Source organism: Nicotiana tabacum, chromosome 13, assembly GCF_000715075.1.
Source record: "Nicotiana tabacum cultivar K326 chromosome 13, ASM71507v2, whole genome shotgun sequence".
Taxonomy (NCBI): domain Eukaryota; kingdom Viridiplantae; phylum Streptophyta; class Magnoliopsida; order Solanales; family Solanaceae; genus Nicotiana; species Nicotiana tabacum.
Window position 1 is genome coordinate 102,847,229 of NC_134092.1, and position 11,393 is coordinate 102,858,621.

Below are 11,393 nucleotides of genomic sequence, written 5' to 3' on the forward strand. Positions count from 1 at the left end.
TACGCCACCATCAACATCACATTGTTTCTTATAAAAGAGATAGCAGATGATAAGTTAACTAAACTAGGAGAACAAATGGCAATTTGATTAGTTTGTCTATCATATGATAGTTTAACGAAAGCTGGCTTTGCAGCCAGAATTTAATCTGCTCTGCCCTTCTTCAGTTACTTCACAATCCAACTTTCAGTGGGAAAGAATGGATTGTTTCTTCCTCCATCCAAATGCCCAACTTGTGAAGCTTCTGTATTAGTTGTTTATGTAACGACCCGACTTGTCATTTTAAGAATTTACGCCCCGTTCAGTGACTTAAGGTCTCGAGCAGTTTCGCAATATGTATTATGACCCGCGGGTGTGGTCGAGTTTGATTTTTCGGAAGATTCAGAATTTATTTGGAAGAACAATTCTTATTTAGAAGCTTAAATGGAAAGAGTTGACCGGGGAGTTAGACTTTTGAGCAAACGACCCCGCAATGGAATTTTGATGGTGTCAATAGCTTCGTATGATGATTTCGGACTTAGGCGTATGTTCAGATTTGGATTTGGAAGTCCGTAGGACAATTTGACGCATTTTGGCGAAAGTTGAAAAATAGAAGATTTTTGGAAAGTCCTACCGAATGTTGAATTTTCGATAACGAGGTCGGATTTCAATTCCGGAAATTGGAATAGCTCCATTACGTCATTTATGACTTGTGTGCAAAATTTGAGGTCATTCCGAATTGATTTGATATGTTTCGGCGCAAAATATAGAAGTTGGAAGATTTGAAAAACTTATAATTCGATTCGATGCGCGATTCGTAATTTCGGCGTTGTTTGATGTGGTTTGAAGCTGCGACTAAGTTCGTATTGTATTTTGGGACATGTTGGTATAATTGGTTGAGGTCCCGAGGGCCTCGAGCGAGTTTCGGATGGTTAAACGGACCAAAATTGTGCTTGAAGGAATTCTGGAATTTTTCCAGTTCTGGTACAATCGCACCTGCGATGGAAATGGTCGCAGGTGCGCGACCGCAAAAGCGACAAAATGGTCGCAGATGCGGCCTGGAGTGAAAAGGGCAGAGGTCGCAGGTGCGATGCATTTACCGCACCTGCGTGAGCGCAGAAGCGGAAGCTCTTCCGCAGGTGCGAGGGCAGTGCCAGTAGACGTCGCAGAAGCGAGAATTTGCGCGCAAAAGCGAGCTCGCAGGTGCGATAAAATGGTTCGCAGATGCGAAACTGGGCAGAATGTTAAGGACGAAAAATGGTCATTTCGCCATTTTTCGATTGAGATTTTGGAGCTCGGTTTTTGGGCGATTTTGGAGGAGTTCTTCAAGACTTTGACTTGGGTAAGTGTTCTATGTCCTAAAGTGATTATATTTCATGAATCTATGGTTATATTCATCGTTTAATTCGAGTTTAATGGAGGAAATGAGAATTTTTGTAAAAACTCTTCCAAAAACGAAAATTTAAGATTTGGAGGTCGAGTTGTTATCGAAATTTGATAAAATTGGTATGGTTGAACTCGTATTGGAATGGGTGTTCGTATTTCATGAAAATTATGTCGAGTTCCGAGAGGCGGACTCCGCGTTGACTTTTGTTGACTTTTTAGAATAAATTTTCAAATCGACGTTTTATTATCCGGAATTGTTTCCGATGAATTTTAATGAAGTTATGCAATTAATTTTGATAGATTTGAGCTGTCCGGAGGTCAATTCAAGCAAGAAGGCTATTTTGGAATATCGGCCTAACTTCAAAAAGGTAAGTATCTTGTCTAACCTCGAGCGGAGGAATTACTCCTTAGGCATCGAGTCTTATGTGCCATTTGTGAAATGTGAAAAGCCGTGTACGCGAGGTGAGGAGTACGTACCTGGGCTTATATGTGCAAAATTTATTGTGTATCCGCTTTGCAGCCAGAATTTAATCTGCTCTGCCCTTCTTCAGTTACTTCACAATCCAACTTTCAGTGGGAAAGAATGGATTGTTTCTTCCTCCATCCAAATGCTCAATTTGTGAAGCTTCTGTATTTGTTGTTTACTTTTTCTTATTCCTATTGCAGCTCGGAATAGTCCCTCTGAACTTCCATTGGTAAATTATCTTTTTCAAGTTCTTCTTTTAAGGGAGTTGACCTCCTCCTTCGTAGATGACCAACTACTTTTCTCGTCTGACTCGTCATAACTTGCTATGTGATCTTACACGTGTACTGCATCCATACTCTATTTGTAATTTAGGAAGGGTATGGACATGTATATAAGGTTACAGGTCTGTCTTTTTTGCATGTATGTTCTTCCGCAACCTCAGGTTATAGCACTCATTTTGCCTTGGTTTTGCTAGATCCATGTAAGAGTTCTTGAGTGCTCAATGTGTTAGATGTATTGTTCAGATATTCTCTGTCAACATTTGTGTGATCTGTGGTGAATATGGTGTTCAAATTTCTGAATAGAGTTATAGCAGGAGGTGAAGGAAACAAACAACTAGCCATAATATAAGCAGTATGAATACTTCAGATTTATCCGTCCAAAATATGAAAATAAAGATTAGTAGACTAGCTTCTAGTTTGTCCTTTTTATTGAATGGGTGAGATTGCTTCTAGGTTAATGTGATGATGGGATATTTTATGCCAAAAATTGAAAGGATGAAACAGCGAGCTAGTATACATATTTGTTGACGAATTGTAATTTTGTGACTTTTGATGCTTGGTGTTCATTTTCTAGGATAGGCATTATAGAAGTTAGCTTTAGTAGTTCCATTCATTTTCCCGTGGAAACTTGTCAAGTTAAACGGAAGCTAATCTAGCTCTAGCTTAAGATTTTTAGCCTTGTTGATATCTATGAAGTTTTAAACAGGAAACTGAAGCGTAATCTAGTATAGTTTACTGCTGGTATGATGGTTGGTGAGGAACTAAGGATCTTGACACTGAATATGTCCTATAAGATGGAGGACGCATTCACGGCTTTTATTCTACATTAGCAGGATCAAGATATTTAGGCTCAGATATCTCAAAGCAGAGGATATTTTACATGGATAACAATTCTTAAAGGTCAACCTGTCATATTTTGAGCTGCATGTGTAAGTTGGGCATACAAGGTCATTCACATGGGCAATTTCCAGCACACGCCTCTTGTTTTCTAGAGCTTTGAGGTAAGGACTGGTGATGCTGCATACAGAATGGCCATCTTAAACATCTGCAGGAGGAACTTGAAACTAACAGTTTCTTCTTAAGGATGCAGTATACTAACCTGCAGAATCTGTAGTCTGTATGATTGTCCTGTGCTTCGTATTCTTTCCATCTCAAATCATTTCCTCTATTACCGTATTTCCTGTTCCTTCTGTTTCAGTTTCCATGCTTGCGAACGATTTTCCCCCGTTAAAACTCTCTTTATTTATCTTAACAGGCCACTGAATAACACTCTCCATATGGTGAGTAACAGGCCTGAAAGATATGCTGAATTCCAGTTGGTATTGTTACTCCAAATTTACGTTCAATTAGATATGCTGGTGCAGGAATTACTAGGAACTTTGCTCCCATCAATGCTTCTAGTTTGTTTTTAACAAGGAAAGGTTTTGACTTCCCGTTCCTCTTCCTATCTTAGACATCCTTTATTTTCCCTTAATCTGAAATAGTTCAAGGGCAAAATTGGCCTTTCCCCCCTTGTTCCGAAGCAACCGTTAGACGTAAGAATTTTGAGGGGAGGGTAATTTTGAGCTAGTTGAGTAACACGAAGGCATGTTTGTGCCCAAAACGAAACATAGGGAAAAATTATTCATTGATCGGGGGTATTTTTGGCCATTTTCCGAATGATACAACAAAGATAAGAATAACTCAAATGCCACAAGAGAAATGGAGGGTGGAGTAAATGCGGGATCCATTAGCGATTGTTATTTTTCGGACATGGTCATTAACCAAACATGAGAAATTGAAAAGTATTTTCTGGATGATGTTCGTTCATACTAAATACAACATTAGTCGAAAATGGGTAATAAACTTGGGTAATTCGTTGTTTCCACATCAACCCCAATTTTAGAAAAAGAAAAGGAAAAATTAAAAATTCCACTTGAATATCTTAGTTCTAGTTAATATCCCCACCCTTTCATTTCTACTTGTTTTTTTTAAGAAGAGTTTGTAAGAAGGAAAAATAAAGCTAATTTTAAACGTTTTATTTTAGTCATTCTCCACCATAGGGACTGGCTTCAAGCCTTCAATTAAGCTTGTTCTCCACCTTAGAATCCAAAATACACTTCCTAATATAAACTGGTGAAATTCAAACATAACCAGATTTACAATTGATAATTAAAAAATAGCAACAGTTTCAAAAGTAATCGAAATTTAGCCATTTTTCGTGTAAAGATAAAATCTGAACAAAAACACTATTAAAAATTCGGAAATAATATGCTGGAGTTCGAAATTTTTACATATACTGATGAGCTTCCAGCATAATATGCTGGAATTTTATAATGTACGGGAGTTCCATCATAATATGTTGGAAGTTTATATGCAGGAGCTCCATAATCCCGCATATTATGCTAGAACTTTCTGTGTCCTGGAGTTTCAACATAATATGCTGGAAGTTTATACGCAAGAGCTCCATAATCTAACATATTATGCTGGAACTTTCCGTGTTTCAGCAAAACATTGGCTATTTTTCAATGACTTCGCAAACACTTGCTATTTTTCGATCATTTGTCCAAAAAATGGCTAGCCCGTGCTATTTCCACAATATAAACAGTAAAGCATAATGGCAAAATTTGTTTTATACCATTCACTGCAGAAATAAACTAAGAGTAGTAGATAATTCTTCCGAAGTTAGTTTGCAGTATCTTCAATGCGAAAAAGATTACGCAAACACTAAGACCCACTATAGGGAAGCTCTAGTGGTATTCACATATTTGGTCCTGTCACAACTCCCAGATACTACAATAATAAGTTTTAACTTAATATACACAAGTAGAAGACAACCAAACATTAAGATGGTGCCATAAAATGCAGGTAGATAGACTATTCTTTCAACAATTAATTGCAACAACTGTCTCACATTCGTCTAACCCACAAAATGATCACTTGGGCAAATGATTAGACTCTACGTGGTTTTCGCTCAAAATTGACCTCACAGACAACATTCTCACTGTCCTCCTGATCTTAATCAAATTGTCTCTAGAAATAATATCAAGTTTGTCACACTGAACTTCAATGCAAGTTGAGAAACCATCCCAGCAAACTTTGAGTTGTCCTTTAGTTCCCGCCACAGACTCATTTTTCACATTTACTCAAAGCAGTCCCCACCAAAACTCAAATCTTTTTATCAGATGAACTTTCTTGAATGACTAGTCATATGCAGTAAAGACAACTTACAATGCAGAAGTCCATTCAGCTGGATCGGCCAGAAAGCCCCCGAAATGATTCTAATGGTACCAACCACGTCCACAACCAACGCATAGTTGAAACTGAAACAGCTGACGGCTTCAAGAAGAAAGAACAATCATGGTAAGAATCTTAAAACCGTAAGCTTCAGTTTTTAGTTTGATCATGTAATTTTCCCATACTAAAAAAAACATTTCCTTTTTTGTTTTAGCTTTTGTTTGTTTGTTTGTTTGTGCTTTTCATCTGTTTTCAGGTTTGCGACTTGTCAGATTCCAACTGATCTCTCAATTCAAGTTGAAGATGTCACCTTCCACGTTCACAAGGTAACTACGGAGATTATATCCAAACTAATCGAAGCTTATAATTCATACGAAAGAATTCAGATAGGAAGCACCATAACTGGAAATAACAACAAAAGAGAGTAAGTTGCTTTTCCTAATTAACACACGAAGAACATGATTATAATTCTATTCAATCATTAAGAATATACTGCTGTATAAGGTGTCAATATATGATCACCTGTATAATTCCAAAAGAAGCCTTCCTTGACTTATCATTGAAATAACCTTGTAACATTCTTGCCAGCTTGGGAGAACAGAACAAGAAAGTGAAGATATTGACCTGAAAAAAGGTTAAAAGAGTGCTGCAATAATAGAAGAGTTTAGAAAATAAAAAGAACAAACTAGGAGTCAGCAGTCAGAAAGAGAATAATAAAAATACAAACAAGTGAAGCAATATAAAAGAGAATTTTAAGCCCCTTTTTTCACTTCTTGGAGTTCTGCAATAATGTATTCATACCCAAAAAAAAAGGAACAAAAGAGTGCTGCAATGTTGTGATTACCTGTTATTTACCTATCCTCACACATTCACCGGCTTATGAGAAGTTGATTCAAGTTCATATACTCCTGAAACAGTATCCACTGGTTTCAAAGTGTGGCTACCTAAGAACAGTTGAGCTTCCGCCGCCAAATTCACATTTAGGTTATGACCTCAAGCTTGAAAAGTTTCCAGGCGGATCTGAAACTTTTGAGATCATATTGAAATTCTGTTATGGCCTACCTATAAGCCTGAACCCTGACACTGTCGCAGCAACAAGATGTGCCTCAGAATTTCTAGATATGACAGAAGCAATGGAAGATGGAAACTTAATTGCCAAGACAGAAGCCTTCTTCACATTTGTAGTCCTCTCATCATGGAACGACACCGTCACTGTCCTTAGATCATGTGAGATTCTATCACCATGGGCAGAAAACCTTCAGATTGTTAGAAGGTGTTGCGACTCAATCATTTCGAAGATTTCCAGAGGAAATTCAGCTGAGGAGATGCTGATTGAAGAGAACTGGTGGTTAAAAGATGTTACTACTCTCCATATTAGCCATTTCTTACGGATAATCACAGCACTGAGGGCAAAAGAAATGAAGCCTGAAATCATTGGCTCATGTATCATACGCTATGGGGAAAAATGGTTGCCAAGCACGGACACCAAAACAGAAGGAACAGGAAAGTATGGTAACAGAATAAATGATTTTCAAGTCATGAGTGGGAGGAAGCAAGAAACGAACATTGGACAGAATAAGGAGCGTAGGACAATCATAGAGAGTCTTGCTAGTATACTGCCTCCTCAAAAGGAAGCTGTTCCTTGCAAGTTCCTCCTGTGGATGTTAAAGAAGGCTATTGTGTATGCAGCATCACCAGTTCTAGTTTTAGAGCTCGAGAAAAAAATCGGCATGGTGCTGGAAAATGCCAGCGTGAATGATCTTCTGATCCCTACTAATTCAGTAGGTGAACAAACAATAGAGTGAGTTTCTATCATTTGATTTAGCACATTGCTCTAAAGGTCAATCTTTCAATTTTCATCTCCGTACTAATTCAGTGATTTCTATCATATCATTTGAGGATTCCAACATAGAGTCTTACCAAATTCCGTTAATGGTTCATCCAGTTCAACTGAAAAACAGACCATGCACAATTTAGAAGCTGTACAAAGGATTTTGGATTATTTCTTGATATACGAAAAACAACAGCTACAGCAACAAGGATTGAAGTCTACAGCATCGAATATCAGTAAACTGGTTGACAGCTACCTAGCAGAAATTGCAAGTGATCCCAATGTCTCCATCGACAAGTTCCAAGTTTTAGCTGAATCTTTGCCACGAGAAGCTCGAGCAAGTCATGATGGCCTCTATCGAGCCATTGATACATACCTCCAGGTCTCTCTCTCTCTCTCTCTCTCTCACTTATATACTTCCTGATTTACAATTAGATTAAGAATACTAGTGGTTTAATATTTTCCATAGACTCATCCTTCATTGTCAGAGCATGACCGTCGAAGGCTGTGCAAGATTATGGACTGTGGGAAGTTCTCACTTGACGCATGCGCACATGCAGCACAAAATGACAGGTTGCCTCTAAGAATTGTTATCCAGGTATAACTGCAAAAAGATTTCGAGTCCTAAACATCACGATCGAGCTAAACTATATAAAAGCCGACAATGAGCCCTTCATATTGTAAGGCATATTCAGTCTCTAGATCCTTACCAAGCATCATGGCAGAAGTAAACAATAGCATAATACAATTCAGTTTCTTACTTAAAACTTTCTAGATGTCAACAAGTCCAGAGTCTTACGCTAGAGCAAGTTAGCTTTTATTTGACTTTGCAAAGTTGAATGGTGAAATAAGTGGATATAATAGCGCTAACTTCTATGGCACCCGGAAGTGTGGCCCAGTGGTCAATGAAGTGGGTTGACAACTATGAGGGCTCAGACTCAAATCCCAATCGAGGCAAAAAATACTAGGTGAGTTCTTCCCATTTGTCCGAACTTTGTTGGGTAGAGTTATTCGGTACCTACACTGGTGGGAGGTAGCAGATACCCGTGAAGTTAGTCGAGGTGCGCGCAAGCTAGCTCGAATACCACGATTATCCAAAAAAAAAAATAGAACTAACTTCTATGTGCCAATCCTAGAAATGTGCAGGCATCAAAAGCCTCAAAATCACAATTTGATAGTCTTACACATTAATTAGCTTGCCATTGCATCCTTTTATTTTTAGGCACAAAATGCTCGAAACCAAATATTGTAAAATTCAAACCTAGAAGCATCTGACCCATTTAGGTAAAAGACAAATTAGAAACTAGTCTACCAATCTTTATTTTCTTACTTTGAATGGCTAAATCTGAAATAGTCCTCCTGTGTATCTTAGGGCAAGTTGTTTGTTTTCCTCGCCTCTTTTTCGAACAATATATCAGATATATGAACACCTTATCCACCTCAGAATTCAGATAACACCAATACTATTAGCACATGCAACAAAAGGACCAGAAGAATAGACCTTATCTGAACATACTAGATGCATCAGGACATGGTGGAGCTTCATAGAACCAGCAAACATGTGAAACTTGAGGCACATATCTGGAAGAAAGCTGCAGGAGTGAAATTGCAATAAGAATGTCTAAGATGGATTGCTCTCGTGGGTGAAAACTTTGGATATCAGGGTTCAAATCACAACGGAGACAAAAAAATGCTAGGTGATTTCTCTCCATCTGCCTAAGTTTGGTAGGCAGAACTACTAGGTGGGAGGGAGTAGGTGTGGTAGAACAATGGAGATGCGAGCAAGCTGAACCCAACACACCGTAAGGGTTATCAAAAAATAAGCTTGCAAAAAGACATATATGTACCAAAACAAGACCAAATAGCCTTCTAAACATGCTCATAAACTTATGAATTAAAAAGAGAGAAACTTGCAGGTTTTGTTCTCAGAGCAAGTGAAGATGAAGGCTGCAATACAAGGGAAAGACTATATAGCAAGTGATGACGAGTCAGACAAGGAAAGTAGTCAGTCACCTTCCAAGAAGGAGGTCAAGTCCCTTAAAGAAGAACTTGAAAAAATAAAGATACAAATGGAAGAGCTTCAGAGGGACTACTCGGAACTGCAACACGATTATGAAAAAGTAAACAACAAAAATAGAAAAACAACCTGGACTTTTGGGTGGAGGAAGAAAAAATCTGCTCTTTCCGATGGAAAACTGGATAGAGAAGTAACTGAAGAAGGCCATTATAGATCAAATGTAGGCTGTAAAGCGGGCTCTCGTCGAAGGCAGTCTATATCCTAAGATCCTATAGTTGTGCTTCTTATCAGATCAGACAGAGTGTCAAATTACAAAGTGTTCATCTAATTTAATGAACTCGTCATCTACCATCTTGTTTGTAAGTAACTATGTAATAATGTTATCACTAATGGTCAGTGGCGGACCCAGGATTTTGTGCAAGCGGGTTCAATCTTAGAAGTACATAACTTTAGTCGTAAAATAGTAGTTGTCAAGTGGGTTCAAATAAAATATTTATACAAAATTTACACAGCTTTAATCATAATTTATACATATACACAGTATTATTTTTTGATGAAGCGGGTTTAACTAAACCCGCTTGCCACCACGTGCGTCCGCCCCATTAGTAATGGTTGCATCACCTGCATAATGCAGAAACACAGTCATTTATCTAAGTGGCATTTATACTTCACAACAGAACCAGTATCTTCTGTTCAACAGATCAGGATCCCATCATTTCCCTATAAAGAATAGAAATCAATCATATCACACTTCCAGTAAAAAGTCCTCTTGATCTTGAAGATTTCTTCTTTCTTTGATCAATTGTTTTATGTAGCTGTGGCTTCCCACAACAAAAAAAAGAAGAAAAAGGAGGAGGAGATATGAACTTCCTAATACACATTTTTAGCCTGACAATGATAAAGAGAAGTCTGACCTCATTTCTTCTTGCACCGGGCAAGCTTTCTCATTTAAAAATTGGAGATTACTAAATCACAAACAGTTTATTCAACACAATTTCAAGTACCATCTGTGATTATCCATGTAAGAAACAATACAAAAGAAACTCATCATATTCCAGCTTTTAACTCACAATCAAATTATCTCCAATGAATGAAGGTAAATACATAGAACTTCAAAGTTCAAACAATTATAGAGAAGTTGACACCAGGATAATACACCACCATTACTAAACTGAGCTATGGAAGCACTTAACCCAAAAAACTCTCTGACAAAGATCTCCTCATTCCAATTGAGGAAACCTACCTAGCAGCATAAGACCTCATACTGCTCCATGGGAACTTTGCTGGTGCTGCACCAACATTACTCCGATCTCCATCATAGCCACGACTAGTGCTCGTCTCTAATTTAGACCTCCCACATTTCTTCCCGTCAAGCCAATGCATCTTCTTAGGTTCATCATCCTCAACACTGCTAGATTTTGATTTCTTGCTCGTATTCTTCTTCTCCTCTTCGAGTATCCGGACTGGATATAGATCCGATGAGATAGACAACGGGTTCTTAAGAGTAACATATGCCTTTTATAGTCTGGTTTAGCTATCAACAACCCACCTCTCTTCTTCTTCTTCTTCTTCCCATCCATGTTAAGGGTTTAGACCTTTTCCACCTCAAATCCGTATAGTGACTCCAAATTTCTCTTTATCTCAATCTGTACAAATAATCCAACGCACCTTTGATACTAAGTTCTTCGTTCATATTTCAATTTAACTTGTATGAATTAGTATTTCTCTCGTTTTGTCAATGTGTATATAAAAATCCTAGAAACTTCTTGAAGCTAAGTTTCCAAATCATATTTTCATATCACTTGTATGAAAAAATACCTCTTTATTTCGATCTGTATCGAAAAATAAAAACTCTATATGTTACACGTTTAAGAAAAAAATGAACTTTTTACAAAAGCTAAATATGCTTAAAATATAAAAATACTCTAGCAATGACTACAGAAAAAAATGTATAGCAAAGTTTTTTGGAGTGCTTTTTATGTCTATGTACATAAAATTCCAATAAAATCCTAAAAGCAACTAATACCCATCACAATTCTAAAACTAAATGCTTAAAAGAATTCCTCCTTTTATCTGAACAAATGAATAAAAATTTCCAAGAGAACTTTTGAAACTAAGTTTTGAAATAATGCATCAATACTAAATGCATCAATACAACAACCACCCAGTAAGTATCTACGTTGTTAGGATCGGAAACCCGGGTAGTGCGGAATATAGCCA

The 11,393-nt window shown here is 37.6% G+C and overlaps 1 protein-coding gene across 7 annotated transcripts; it reads left to right on the plus strand.

Moving 5' to 3' along the window:
• The first annotated feature begins 5,293 nt into the window (after positions 1-5,293).
• Positions 5,294-9,594, plus strand: LOC107815411 (BTB/POZ domain-containing protein DOT3). Of its 7 annotated transcripts, none has more exons than XM_016640986.2 (6): positions 5,294-5,451; positions 5,540-5,651; positions 6,243-7,126; positions 7,271-7,538; positions 7,626-7,754; positions 9,073-9,594. In XM_016640986.2, the coding sequence occupies exons 1-6, from the start codon at positions 5,321-5,323 to the stop codon at positions 9,436-9,438; spliced, it is 1,890 nt and encodes a 629-aa protein (XP_016496472.2). In that variant the 5' UTR covers positions 5,294-5,320; the 3' UTR covers positions 9,439-9,594. The 7 variants fall into 7 exon arrangements, with proteins under 7 accessions (XP_016496472.2, XP_016496494.1, XP_016496478.2 ...); XM_016641008.2 differs by having other exon boundaries at positions 5,298-5,451; positions 8,685-9,594; XM_016640992.2 differs by having other exon boundaries at positions 5,298-5,451; positions 5,582-5,651.
• Positions 9,595-11,393: the final 1,799 nt, after the last annotated feature.